Raw genomic sequence first — 14196 nt, 5'->3', positions numbered from 1 at the left:
TCAAAATATCATTTCTATTTGCTTGTCGTTTTTTTTTTTTCTGTTTAAAATTGGAATGTGAATGACATATAAATAACGTTCTCACGCCTCATTTTTATTAATCTTCTCTCTCACTTCTTCTCTTAATATATATATATATATATATATTTCTCTCCCAATCTCAAATTCTAAGGCGATTTTGTTTCTAACTCCCTCTTAATATCTCCCAATTTATCTTTCGGTCAATTTCTATCAAACTCCATCCTTCTTCGCAATTTTATAAAATCAACAGCTCTTTTATTAATCGAATAACTCTATAAATATCTGGTCATTGTTCAGCGCGTCTGGGTATAAAAAGTGAAATAAAAAAGAAGAGGATCGTAACTCGGAAGAGCGTATAGTTGCAATGGAGCAAGAAGAACTCCACTACCACTACCACTACCACTACCATTATCACTACCGCAACCCTCCGACCACCGTTACTGCTCTCAATGCTCGGCTACCCATCCCCGACCACCCACCCTACGCCGAGGTAAACTTCCTTCACTTCTTCTCCCTTCACTTCTTCTTCCATTCTTATCTCTTGTTAACTCTTCTCCTCCACCAGATGGTCCAAATGGCGCTGCAATCTCTCTCCGATCCCGGAGGCTCCACCGAGTCCGCCATCTCAAACTACATCGTCGCATCTTACGCTGACCTCCCTCCCGGCCACGCTCGCCTCCTCCCTTACTACATTAACAAGCTCGTCGCCGCCGGCGACATCGCCGCCTCCTCCCCCGGCCGGTACCTCCTCCCTCCCCTTCCCCGTCCTAACACTGACCCTAATGCCAACCCTAGACGCCGCGGGAGGCCGCCTAAGAACAAACCTAGACCGCCCTGCCGTGGTCGGGGTAGGCTCCGCAAGAACCCGGAGATGGCGTCGAGGCCAGCACCGACTAGGCCGAGGTTTGTCATCCGGCTACGGAGGAAGAAGCCGAATTCGGAAGTCGGCGACGGTTCTGGGGGCGCACCGGCGACGTGGGCTCTGGTTGGGTGCGGTTCGGATGGTGAAGAAGAAGGCGGTGGGAATGGTGAGGTAAACAAGTCGAAAAAAGAGCAATTTGAACCGTTTGAACAAATGCCGCTGTGGAAACCATTTGAGGCAGAGTTTGAAGAAACGCTTACTACGCCACCACCAATTCAAACATGGCGCAAAGAAGTGGACAGATTGGCATAAACCCAGTTGCAGTTGGAGCACAAGAGAAGAGAAGAGAAGCTTTCAGAGTCGAAGGCTAATGGTATCAGTGTTTGAGAAGAATTTGGCTTTTGTGCTCTCTTCTCTCTGGTTTTGGGGCAATGACTTGTGTTGTTCACTTGCATCACGCAATATGAGAATTCGAGTCTATTGCCACTTGTTTACTTGGTGAGTCTTGTGTGATCGTCAAACTAATGAAGGGAACAATTTTTCTTTCTTTTTGTAAATTCATTGGTTAAGTTTCATTAATGTTGGATTTCTTTTGTTTGGTCGGATGTTTTATTTTTATTTTTTCCATATGGTTAACCGTAACCGTAACAGTAACCGCAACCGCAACCGCAACAAACTCTGTAAGTATATGTAATAAGAAACCGAAACTACGAGATCGTCAAAAGATCCACTATCTTTTTAACTAAAAAGGGAGAGAAAGTGAGGAGTACTCTACTCAGCCCAGGGAACACAAAAATCCGATGCGATGCCTGCCAAAATGGGCAGTCCAATCATCTGCCTTATTACAGTTTAATCTTTAGATTTTAGACCGTACAAAATCTAAGGTAAAATGCAGCATCTCGCACTGGTCCGTATGACAGCCTCTAGCGATGTTGAAACTGACAAGATCGATGGACCAACAACAACGCCATTGACTGCTGCTTATATACAGGAAGGCAATTTTAGTTATACACCACCACTAGCAAAATATACATCAAAATTACATAACCAAAGAACCAGAAAAATAAATCATTCCTGAGTACATTAGCAAAACATGGTCTGCAACAACCAGCCAAGATATGTTAGCGAAACAAAATCAAAAATTTATATAACCTGAAAATTCTCATGGATATGCTGCTTGGCTATCAAATGTCAGTTTTCTTTGCTTTCTTTTTGGAGGGGAGGAGGTTGAATACTATTTCGGTAAATCACTGGCATCTTTGAGATCAATCAAGGCGTGATACATGGGAAACGTCTTCCTCATCCTCCTCATCAATGGGCATTAGTGGGGCGGATGGACCATGGCAGTTTGTCATTTGAGGCTTAACTGGATTACAGAAAAAGCTACAACTGAACTATATGGTGACAAATAGATGACAATGCTCTAAAAGAAAGACATACACATAACAAGGGACATAAAGGAAATAACAGTAATCAGTAGAATATGTGAAGATGTCCCGCATACACACAAAAACACACATGGTAAACGATACACTTGTATACTATTTCCTCACATATACACTTGCTCTTGAGAGAAAGAGAGGAGAAGAGAACACTATTGCAAAAGAGAGTTAATACTTAATACAAATGGCTCAATCTATAATTTCAAAACTAGTTTTCTTTTGTTGTCTTCGGGTTTTGGGTTTTATACCTCTAAATGACCTAAAATCAGCACAGAAAAGTAATTACTGGTCTCTTTATCTTACATTTGAGATTGGATTCTGTTCAGAAACTTTTACAAATGACTTGAACTTGGGTAGAAAGCAAGGAAGATCAAATGCCAATTTGTGTCCAAAAAATTTTCAAAAGGCATAAGACCGGAAAGTCTAGCCCATGTATAGGGTTGTCCTAGCAAGTAGCAAAATGAGAACATTCGATTTATTACCTCCTTTCCAAATGAATATTCTCAAAAATGATATTTCCTCCCACTTACAAAAATGTCAAAAACCTAAAAGTGGCTGGAACTCCAGAATGTTTTTTTTTTTAAACAACTGAAACTGAAATTGAAACTTCTATGCTCTAACCTTTGCCGTGACTTTAGCTTTCTGGCTCTGCACTGGCTTGCTTAACTATTTACATCATTGCATTTGGATAACTCCAAGTAGGCACCTGTGGCCACAGATTTAACTTTTTTCCTTGCTTTTCTTGCTTTTCCTATTAAATACACATTCAATTTGAGACCATACTTAATTGCATTCATGACTGAAACAAATCCGTTTCAGCCAGAACAAATCGGTCTCACCAAACTCAAAACCATGATTACAAACTTACTACAGGAAATGAAAATATCCATCTCGAGACATAAATGTTGAGGCCTTAACACTGATCACTGATGTGTAGTTTGAAGAAATTCTTAGACATTGAAAGCATCTGGAATTCAACACCCAAGCACATCAACATCGTTAAAAAAGTGTCCCATTGCATGAAGCTCCCACCTACGCTAGGTCTAGGAAGGAAAATATATATCATATTACTTAATAAGGCTGTCTCTAGGACTTGTCCCATAACCTCCTGAATACAAGGGGCAACATATCCATAAAATTATGTTACTCCCACTCCCTCTAAAAAGGGTGCAATTATGCAACACAAGGACTTCCCAAGGAATCACTCATCCTAGTACCACTCTCACTTAAGTATGCTTTAACTACAGAGTTCTAATGAGATCTAATTCTCTAGTGCTGGTTTGATTGCACCTGCATCAACATATTCAAATCAATTAATAAGTCGAGATAATTCAAGACCCTTTAATGAGATATTCACCACAGTCAGTATTGGATGATTATCCTTTCCCTAATCTATAGAACAAAATGTTGACTGTCATCAGATTTCTAGGGTTTCAATGACAATAAAATGATCCCCCTAACCATTTTACCTTTACAGAGTAAGACACATAATCATCTAAAAGAACATCTCTTAACAAAATAACAATATATATATGTCAACACTCAACAATCATTGTAAAACATACAGAGTATAGTAGTAATAAGGGAATGTCATATACTCCATGCTTCAAAAAACACTTCTATTTTCCTTTGCAATAAGTCAAATCAACAAGCTGCCATACTACTTATCAATTAAGATTACCAGCTTCGAAAGAGGTATTATAGCTGTGTACCTGCTATATCTGGACATTTGTCCGAACAGAACTGAGGTGAGCCAAATAATTGCTTTCAGCAAAATCATGCAGTGTACGATGAGTTCGGGTACTTTCATGTTCACGTCGAATAATTTCCTTCTTCAGAATTCTTCTACATGCATCGGGGTCCTGAAGAAGTAACTGTATTACTACTAGAGTAAGGAGAAACAGAACAGCATATACCACAAGTAGCTAGTTATGAGTATCCTTTATGAATATATTTCAGTAGGTTGCTATATAGGTAAGAATGAGAAAATGCAACCCTACTTCTGAAGTTATTGGAATCCAAACTATCCTTATAGAATAAATAACTAATCTGACAATTCTTGGCAAAATGTAAAAGCTAGAAGTGTGCTTGACAGAGTTTTTAGGGACTAAAGATGACTATAAATATAGACTACTACCAATGAAATTTGATGAATGATCATCTGCAACCATATATTAGTGGTATTCTAAAACCAATGAAAAGGCTTATCAGTGCTAATTTGCACCATGTGCTCTAATTTATTTGTGAGGTTAAATACATTTTACCCCCTTATATTTACATTCAAAATCACTTTATTCTTATGAACTTCAAAAAATCCCAAACCAATATGTATACTTACGATTAAAATGTGAGACCATTAGTTTTTCTATCCAAATTAACTGAACGCGCCCAAAAAATATATAAAATTAAATAGCGGGGCAAAATTCCTCCATTTCTATATTTTTATAAACAAAAATGTTATTTTCCACTTATATAAGCATTTCTTTCTCTTCAAAAAATACCCACATATTTTCTTTTCTTACTTTCTAGATTGTATCAATCATATAGTAAATATTACTAAACCTAGGTTTTTATGAAGTTTTGTAGTTATATCACATCTAAGAAAAAGACGAATTCAAGTTAAACAAAAATCAGACCAAAACCTTATCTGTTTTGCCTAACAAACAGAACGATCTATTTTGGTTATTTGGGTGTGCTTCATTGACTTTGAAAGAAAAACTTATCTCACTTAGTCATAAGTACAGAGACTGCTTTGAGATTATTTAAAGTACGAGAGGAGATAAAGAGATTTTGAGAAAAATACAAAGGGTTTAAATATATTTAACCCTTATTTGTTTCACCTAATCCTGATAATTAGAACAAATATCAAATTCACCTAAGTAAGAAATTATGAATGGATATCAGAAATTATTTTACCCATCTTTGAAACTTAGATCCCTGTTAGGAGAATTATTGAAACTTAGATCCCTGTTAGGAGAATTATTAACTAAATCTTTACTCCTTTCCCAAGTTATATTATATATACATACCCATCTTTGAAACTTCATTCTAATAGATTGTCATATCCTTAGATTAAGCTTCAGTAACGGTTTCGTTATAGTCTTGCTTAGCCACTTACCTTTTTGTAATTTTCACTATTTCCTCATGTATGTCAAGCTGTATACAATTCTATTTTCTCACAAAGAATTTTGGACCTCACTATTCCACTATCAAATCTCTTATGGACCTATTTTTTCAAAATTGGCCGTGTTGATAAAGTATCAGTGCAACAGTAGGTACATGCAAACAGGCAATAAGTGGCATAAAGAATCCTTGATCCTAGGAGAATCTGTGCAGCCAGGCTTTCAGAGATTCTGCTAAAAATCATATATTTTTCATGTTCTTCATTTTTATGCAGAACAACTATTCTTGCTAAACATGCCCTAGTTTAAGAAACTTGTTAATAAGCATTAACATAAAACAACACCAAATCAATCAGATAAAAGTCAACTCCCTTAAATATAGAGATATTTGCTTTAAACTAGAAATCACAATGAAATTAATGAAACATTCTCTGTAACCAATAAAGTAGATTAACTAAATAACTTGAAGACAAAAAAAAATATCTTAATTTTAAAGAGCATTTACACTGACCTGGAGAAATTCCAACATTTGCTCTTCTATTGTGCCACGCATTGCCAAAGTTTCCACATATATTGGACGAGTAGCACCCATGCGATGAGCACGACTAATCACCTGTTCCTCCATGCTAATTGAATGCGAGGAATCAAGTTGACAGCCAAAAGACATCAATGCTATGCAAATAGAATCAAGAAGCAGGAAAAATAACCTTCCCAGAGAAAAGGGGAAGAGGAAGGCAGATATCATTTATACAATAAAGAAATTCTATTAAGATCTATATATAATTATTAAGCTGCTAAATATAGTCAATTTCTTGATAAGAAGATAATTTAGCCATCATCTTCCATTAAAAGGATCAAACATTCTATAAGCAATCTTAACCTCAAAAGCATTATTTAGTAATTTATTAGTTCTTTTCAAATGCATAAGCAAAGATCTATTTATGAGCTTAGCTGATATCAGATAGAAGTACCAAAGATACCTTCTGTCCCATATTGGTTCCATCAAGAATACATATGTAACAAAGCTCAAATCAAGGCCTAAGGCAGCACTTCCATCCATTAATAAAGCCATACAATTTGGATCATGTTGAAACTCCATCAATGATTTTGCCTGTAAAGAAAGAGAGAAATAAGCAGAGATATATACTGATATGCTTCCAATAATCATTGCATTGATAACAACCTTTTTCCATGAGTGCAGGGGACTGTACATTCCAGCACATTTAATGCCAGCAAGTGTCAACTGTATGAAAAACAACATCCATAACAATCTATTTAACATGGTGAACCATATGATTGATAACTTAAACTGCTTTATATTTACCTGTTGTTCTATGACATTAATATGCTCAAGAAATTGAGAGAATATTATGACTTTTTCGGGCAATATGCTGCCAGACTTGCCATCCACTGTAGAAACAGTCTCTTGACAGGCAGAAACAGACGTAGGCACCTTGCTATCATCATTCATGTCAATGCAGTAACCACTTTTTTTATTATGTTCTTGCAGACCCTTCAATCTTTCTACTAGGTAGGCAACTTTGCTGCTCGATGTTGATTCCCAATCTGGATCCCAGTATTCCTGCATAAAATTGAATACAATCAAACAGGAGAAAATGGAACTGCTGAAAGTAGTGGTGCAGAATAAGGTCGATGGTGCTTGATGCTGCATGATGACATGCCTGTTTATATGATGGCTGCAATTCAATGAGATCCTTAGGAACTGGCCATTTCGGATTAGGATTTTCTGGCCGTGCTAATATTTCAGGAGACTGCATCTCATAATGATTGTTACAGCCTGGCAAAGTACACTTTTCACTATCCAAAGCTACACAATTAAGACATAATAAATGCCTACATGGTGTAATAACAGGTAACCGGCACCATTCTTTGCACCTAAGAGAGAAGAACTAAGAATAGTTAGGAAGTTAAAACAAGGAAAATAACAAATAACATGTGACTAACAAAGTGTGTCAATTACCTAAAACAGTTACATCCATTCAAAATTGAAATTCTTATGAATGTATACTCTTCTGAAAGAGGATCTAGACCATGCTGCACTAATATATCCATTGTTTCCTGGATATCCTGACCAGCATCTGTTACTTTGATATGCCCATCCACGCAGCAAGATAATCGAACATTCCTGATTGTGGCACTACGGGACTTCCATTGTTTGGGGTTCAGAAGTGATTCAACATGAGAAGGGTCATTCCAGTCCGCCATTAATATGTTACGCCTGACAGTAACAACTAATTCATTGTAACTTTTTGCATGCTCAGCGCTAAAATTTATCAAAGTTATCTTTTTTATGCATGGAGGGATATCTTTCAGATCTACTTTTCTTGCACTAATCATGGTCCTTTGAAGTATCTGTAGAAGACGAGATCGCCCCTCCTCCATCTGTGCCTCAAAAGGTCTTTGGATGCCAGCCTCCCAACATTCCTGATTTTGGCCATAAGCCTCCTCATGAAGAAACTTAAGCATGGGTTGTAGATGGGCCACTTGACTATTTGGTGTATTAGGAGTCGGTGTACCAGTTAGAATCCACCGACTTGATGCAGCCAAAGAGCATGCCATCAGCAACTTGTTTGTCAAACTGAGGCCTGAACCAAGCGTATGCCCTTCGTCTAGCATAACCCTATACCAGTGTACTTGCATTAACACACTCCTCTTCCTTGGATCCCATTCAACACTTAATCGGTTAAATGTGGTTATGACGATGTCATAATCCCAAGCAAGATTGTGTGCGTTAGGCTTCTTATTATCTACCCAGAAATAAACTCGCAATTGCCCAGTCTTAATATGCTTCTCTATCTGGGTCCTCCAGTGATCAACTAAATTTGCAGGGACCACAATGAGGGTTGCCCTAGATAAATACAATCTGAGCAAGTCCAACGGCTTGGTCAGAGCAATTCTAAGTGCAGCTGAATCAAATTCCAAATTCTCGAGCATGGGTGGATAATGCCACCTACATAAGACTCTCTGAAACTTTTTTACGAGACCAAATGATTGAAATACCTTATGATATTCATGGGCATCTTTATCAGAATACAGTAGGGGTTCTAGAATTGGGCATCTCAAGCCAACTGTTTCCATCTCTAGAAGCTTCTCATGTGGGAGATTAGCCAACCAAGTCAAAGCCTTCTTTGTACCTGAATTGAACAACATAAAATGCTCTTTCAGAACACTAGTAAAAAAGAGCACATTTTCTTCTTTCCCCGGTGGAGTTCCTTTCCTAAAAAATCCTGGCAAATAAGTTATTCTCCTTTTCAAGTCACAAGATTCTTGGGGATCAGCACAACTCTGACGCAAAGTGTCATCATTCATATTGCAAAACCATAATGTTTTAGCATCAAGTATACTTCCACTTCCATCTAACTGTTTCCGCCACTTTCTACAAGCATCACATTGGACCCAGATCTCATTAATATCAGATACGGCATCACTCTCTCTCTTAGACTTATTAAATGTGATATGCAGCTTTGAAGGATGTTGAATTTTTGCTGCATTTGACAAATTTGTGTTGGTTTTGACATTCTTGTTGTTCCTTCTAGTATTAAAATCTGAAACTTTGTCATATGTATCCAAAAGATTTCTTCTAACTTTGCTCAAGCTTCGAGCGGATCGAACCACACGTCTTGCTGGCATTGAGTTTGTGACAGCATAAGATGTAGTATTTGGCTTCTCACATGAAGAGGCTGCTGCAAACCCCAAAGACTGATCGATGTTCATTGATCTGCCTCTCTTTCGTGAGAAGGATCTTGAAGTTTCAAGTGGACTAAGTCCAACTGGGGACTTGTTAGAACAGACTTCCCCCCTCCCAACATCTTTTCCCATAGACCTCCATGTTGACATAAACTTACCTGTCATGAAGTTGTCAGCACTGAGTTCATAATACCCATATCTCTGATCAGGTCCATGTGAGGACCATGTTACCTCAACACCATGAGGTGGGTCAGCCAATGTTCCTTGAGTTTTCAAAATAAGAGATAAAGCAGTTACTGTCTTCCCTAATCCAGGTTCATCACAAAACATTCCTCCACGGAAATCACTAATAGATGGGGCTACACCCGTAAGTATCTCACCAGAAACAGTATTTACATAAAAAGAGAATCCATCCTCAGTGCAGAAATCCTTAAATAGGGGATGTGTCAGAATCTCAACATTACACTCTCGCCTTAACATCCACTCAATGGCTGCCTGCTGGTGGGGAAACAGTTTAAGCTTCATATGGGGCATGACAGATGCAGTCAAGGACCTTAGATGATGACAAGTAGCTGCAACCCTACATAGGTCCTTTGAGCCAAGAAGATTCAATGTTCTGGTTAACACATCATCAGGAATATCCCATATACCAGGAGTTAAAGAAGCAATTTCAGGATTAACTCTTGTAGAAAGCATCTTCGTTTCCTTTCCCACAATAGGCAAACTCTTAAAAATTTCATGAAGATCAAACAAACTTTTATTACTAGATACTGATGTTCCATGATGCATCACACATTTAAGGACATGGCAGTCAGAATAGCTCCAAATGTATTGATCATCTTCATGTGGGTAATCTTGAGCACTCAAGGTAAAATCAAGCAAAGAATTTCTTAATTCCCAGTTACAGCTGTCGAGAGAAGTTCCTGAGTTTTGTTAGCATGGAAGTTTAATTAAGCAACAACAAGAAAGCTATCAGCATATGGATAGGAAAACGCGTCACATGCACCTCAATAGCAAATATCAGGAGAGTTGCATGTTTTACAAAAGAACATATTAGTTTCATGTTGCTATGGCTTAATAAAACATTACAACTTAGAAACATGATTCTAACTCCGAACCTCACATGCTTGAAGAGAGAAGCAGCCACGGCGGGCAACCGAGGAAACTGCCAACCAGACCACACCACGATCGGCAAGTAGACGTCAACCAGCACCACAGCCCTCACGTCCCCATCCTCCTTAGCCGAAACCCTCAAAACCCTCGCCTTAATTCTCAAGCACTTCTGCACTACAAGCGCGTGAAGCTGGTGGACCACGCTCATGCTCCCATTCACCATTGCCAAGCCCTTCCTCCGCCTTTTCCTCAAAGGGGCCTCCAAAGTCACAGAGCCGTCGCCGCTCTTGCCCTCCTCCGGCTCCGGTGACCCATTGCCGTCTCGAAGCGGGACTAGAGAGACCCCGTTCTCAGAAAGGAAGCCCACGTTGGATCCGTCGGTCAAGAGATTGCAATTAGTTCCAGGGGCTAAAATTCTGCATTGGGAAGAGGAGGCGACAGAGAGGACCGCGCGGAGGAAGCCACAGAGCTTGCGACCGTGGAGGGGATCGTCCTCCATTTGAGGAGGACGAGAAGGCGGCGAATTGGATTTAGGGTTGGGAAAAGAGAGAGATCTAGGGCTAGGATTCGCCGGGAATGAGGAAAACCTTCGGAGAGGAGATAGAGGAGGGCGGAAGACCGAAGAGAGACGAAGATTACGCCGAGAGGAGAGGAGAGGGAGATATCGAATCCCGATACGGTTTTCGTCTGCGGGGTTGGGCGTTATATTGGTACGGATGTAGCAGTATCCTACACGAACTCTCGCCTTGCAGTTAGGGGTTTAATGGTAATTTTCAAGAGACTCTCGCCTTGGAGTTGGGGGATTATTTTGCGAAGAAAACCCCAAAAGAACTTTTATTCACCTCTTTAAGTCCGGATAAATCTCGGTCGACAAGAACTCTCGGGTATAAAGCCCTACAATCACCGAAGCCAAGAAATCTCGGCTCGACTCCGGTTTGGTATCTCGGATTCGAACAAAGAGTCCCTTCTCCTCTTCAGCGAAGGCAAAGGCGGCGGAGAACATGGCGAGAGACAGCTGCTTGGCTCGCGTCACCGCAGGCGTAGCTGTTGGCGGCGCCGTCGGCGGAGCAGTCGGTACACTTCCTCCCCTCTTCTTTAAAACCCTAAACCCCCAACGTTTTAAGATTTCCTTTTTGCTGCTCTTTACTCTGTAGTGGATTTCATAGGGAAGGGAAAGTAGCACCCCTTTTTGAGTTTATGAAAGGTTATTAGATGGATTTGATGCTATAATTTGCTATCGAGTTCAAGCTATGATCTTTTGGTTGTTGTTCATCAGTATCTGACGTATAATAAACAATTAGGGACTTTATCTCCTCGGGTAGATCACTTTATTCATTTGCATAAGCGTTTGTGATCGTCCTTATTGAACCATTAACTTGCTGTGGATTTTGAAATTCTTACAGATGCTAAAAGCATCAATAAGGCGGAGTTGCCATGGATCATGGCTATAGTATTGGGGCATAGCTCAAAGAAAAAACATTGCTGGAGCAAATAAGAAACTTGCACAACGTACATTGTTATTTAAGATATTATTATTGATCAAATATAATGCTTTGTGTGTGTAATACTCTCTTCTTGGTGAGGACGCATTAAGAGTGCTTTGATAATGGAATGTAAGTCTATGGTTCATTCCATGGCTGCAGTAGCTTTATTTCTGATTTCCCATCCTGATTTGTCTCTTTCATGACTAATTTACGAGCCCCTAACTTTACTCCAAGATGAATCTTCTGTTGCTACTCTGAGCCTTTAGGTCTTTGTGTCTCAAAATGCATATGTTAAGGCGAGCACCTCCATCTTTTATGATGATTCTCCTCCAGACTAAATCATCAAGTAACAATTAGATTGCCTTTGCTCATAAACTACCCATTAAGAAACTTGACAGTGTTGACACTCTTTCTCTTCATTAACCAAATTATTAATTTTTCAGTAGCTAGCTCGTTTTTTTATTCTGCTCAATTCAGAATCATGCATCCAAACTTGTCTGGAATAATTTTGATTTTACAAATCCATATAATTTAACTCAAGGTTTAGCTTTGCAAACAACATGAGATTGGCTCCATAATTGATGAGACGATGTTCAAAGTGATAGGACATTAGTAATACCGAATGAAATTCAATCAAATCATTGACATGGGGAAAGTTGTCAGTCTTCATCATCAGGCAATCATCTTGGCTGTACGGTGCAGTGCTGCACAGATTGATCTATACCCACCTTTTTTTTTTCTTCTTTTTCTTCCTCTTAACTTTGGTTCCTGTGAGTTCTACTTTGGTGTTTCTTTATCTTTGAATTGCTTAACCAAGAAAATTATTTACAAGGATTAACCTTTGCAGGTGCAGTTTATGGGACATATGAGGCTATCAGATACAAGGTATATTTCTTGATTTTCTAACCACACCACATCTTTCTTCTGTAAGATACAATAGGATGTTAAGTTTTAAGAAAATAATAAAATAAGTACCTACTTGTATTGGCTGCACCTTCGGCTTAGAGATCATGTGAGGTGAATGCTGTTAGCAATTGATTTTAAGCTCACTGGTTGTACTTAATCTTTTATGGTGTTACTCAAGCTTTACAATGTAAAGCCAATAGATTGGTTCTATCCCTTGAGATTTTTTCTGGCCCGTCGTTTGCTAACAGGTAGTACACATCATACATTCATTCGCTCAACGCTTTTTGTAACTGAAAGATATCATCAGCTAGTATTAACTGGTGCATGGATCTGTGCTTTGAGGCCTTTATCCTCTTAGTAACTAGTAAAATGTTGTTGATGTGTGACGCTGGCCCTTAGCATGTGAATTCAGTTGTTTCCTGGAACAGTACTTGGAATCCTTTTCTGTGATTTTGCTTCTTTGGAACAGTAAGGGATTTTTCCAAATAAAAGGTGAGTAAACTACCCTATTTCCTTAAAAGACATAACACTAGCTGCTGATACACACACCCCTCAAACGTCGGTACACATCATCCCCCAGAAGGAACCAGTTGCCATATAATCATGTTGCAAAGTTCACTGAGGCATCTTTTTTTCATTAAGCACCCGTTCTTGATTCTGATCCAACAAAGAGTCCTCAATTGTAGTCTTGATGTTCACTTTCATCAATTAAGAGCTTTGTCCTGGTCTATGTTTTCATCTTCTTTTCAGAGACTTCATCTTGATTTTTTGCCTACTAGAAGAATTTAGATGTAACTTCAAGGTATTCCATCTACTTGCCTCCTTCACTGAAAGGATTCTTTTTCTGACGACATTGAACTGATGGTTTTCCATGTACCTTTCACTACACACTATAAAAATTTTCCTCCAAAAAAATGGACCATCTACTAAAATGTTGTTTTTGCATCACAGGTCCCAGGATTACTCAAAATCAGATATATCGGGCAAACCACTCTTGGAAGTGCTGCAGTTTTTGGACTTTTCTTGGGAGCTGGGAGCTTAATACATTGTGGAAAGTCTTATTAATTACATCTGTGAAACACTGGAGCTCTTCTTGGCTTTATGTTTCACAAGGTGATCTAGCTGTTTCTCTGCTTTTTGTTGCTTATGTGAAGCAACCCTGTTTGATGACTTATGGTTAAGATTAACCTGTCTTGGGGAAAGAGAGGAACTATCATGATTGTGCTCAAATTAAGTTGTCTTATTAGTTAGTGTTCAAATTTGATCAGGAAAATAAAGAACCACTCTTTTTCTAAATCCGAGGAAAATTATTTGAGGAAATCATGAAAGAAAAACTGAATGACGCTGTGTTATTACCAATTTTGTGCTTGTGTATCTGTTGGAACAATCCAGACAACATCATTTAGATGCTAATGCTTTGATCTTCTCTTTGATTCACACAAGATTATATTTTCCATGTAACTTGGTTTTAATTCTTCAGATGACTATCATTAGATCTTTGAAATCATATTTTAGGTCAGGACTGGTAAGATATGTTG

General features: G+C 38.8%; 3 protein-coding genes across 5 annotated transcripts; 2 read left to right on the top strand and 1 right to left on the bottom strand.

Annotated features, from left to right (window-relative positions):
* Positions 1–309: 309 nt before the first annotated feature.
* On the top strand, positions 310–1440 carry LOC140781852 (uncharacterized). The gene is made up of 2 exons (XM_073128120.1): positions 310–511; positions 587–1440. Exons 1-2 carry the CDS (start codon positions 386–388, stop codon positions 1193–1195), a joined length of 735 nt encoding a protein of 244 aa, XP_072984221.1. The 5' UTR covers positions 310–385; the 3' UTR covers positions 1196–1440.
* Positions 1441–1598: 158 nt separating this feature from the next.
* Positions 1599–10997, bottom strand: LOC140781851 (F-box protein At3g54460). 3 transcript variants are annotated; one of them, XR_012107752.1, is made up of 10 exons: positions 10274–10938; positions 7429–10062; positions 7130–7343; positions 6772–7029; positions 6631–6690; positions 6428–6558; positions 5959–6073; positions 4038–4187; positions 2036–2249; positions 1599–1860 (listed from the first exon to the last, which is right to left on the bottom strand). XR_012107752.1 is itself a non-coding variant. In XM_073128118.1 (9 exons), the coding sequence occupies exons 1-8, from the start codon at positions 10765–10767 to the stop codon at positions 4041–4043; spliced, it is 4053 nt and encodes a 1350-aa protein (XP_072984219.1). In that variant the 5' UTR covers positions 10768–10938; the 3' UTR covers positions 1669–1860; positions 4038–4040. The 3 variants fall into 3 exon arrangements, 2 of the variants coding, with proteins under 2 accessions (XP_072984219.1, XP_072984220.1); XM_073128118.1 differs by lacking the exon at positions 2036–2249 and having other exon boundaries at positions 1669–1860; XM_073128119.1 differs by lacking the exon at positions 1599–1860 and having other exon boundaries at positions 1923–2249; positions 10274–10997.
* A 107-nt stretch (positions 10998–11104) lies between these two features.
* On the top strand, positions 11105–13954 carry LOC140781853 (uncharacterized). The gene is made up of 3 exons (XM_073128121.1): positions 11105–11342; positions 12600–12637; positions 13610–13954. The coding sequence occupies exons 1-3, from the start codon at positions 11270–11272 to the stop codon at positions 13721–13723; spliced, it is 225 nt and encodes a 74-aa protein (XP_072984222.1). The 5' UTR covers positions 11105–11269; the 3' UTR covers positions 13724–13954.
* The last annotated feature ends 242 nt before the right edge of the window (positions 13955–14196 follow it).

This window comes from Typha latifolia, chromosome 2 (assembly GCF_019914945.1).
Source record: "Typha latifolia isolate L0001 chromosome 2, TyphaL0001v2, whole genome shotgun sequence".
Classification (NCBI taxonomy): Eukaryota; Viridiplantae; Streptophyta; class Magnoliopsida; order Poales; family Typhaceae; genus Typha; species Typha latifolia.
Note: the sequence above shows the minus strand (reverse complement) of the source record. Positions and strands in the feature narration are given on the sequence as shown.

Bases quoted from the DNA above. Each gene is read 5' to 3' on its own strand.
- LOC140781851 (XM_073128119.1), bottom strand. From the start codon at position 10,767: ATGGAGGACGATCCCCTCCACGGTCGCAAGCTCTGTGGCTTCCTCCGC. The intron at 7,344-7,428 runs GTAATTGACACA...CTTCTCTCTTAG, and splicing joins AATGGATGTAACTGTTTTAG to GTGCAAAGAATGGTGCCGGT. The intron at 7,030-7,129 runs GCATGTCATCAT...AATTTTATGCAG, and splicing joins TGCAGCCATCATATAAACAG to GAATACTGGGATCCAGATTG.
- LOC140781853 (XM_073128121.1), top strand. From the start codon at position 11,270: ATGGCGAGAGACAGCTGCTTGGCTCGCGTCACCGCAGGCGTAGCTGTT. The intron at 11,343-12,599 runs GTACACTTCCTC...TAACCTTTGCAG, and splicing joins CGCCGTCGGCGGAGCAGTCG to GTGCAGTTTATGGGACATAT. The intron at 12,638-13,609 runs GTATATTTCTTG...TTTGCATCACAG, and splicing joins ATGAGGCTATCAGATACAAG to GTCCCAGGATTACTCAAAAT.
- LOC140781852 (XM_073128120.1), top strand. From the start codon at position 386: ATGGAGCAAGAAGAACTCCACTACCACTACCACTACCACTACCATTAT. The intron at 512-586 runs GTAAACTTCCTT...CTCCTCCACCAG, and splicing joins ACCACCCACCCTACGCCGAG to ATGGTCCAAATGGCGCTGCA.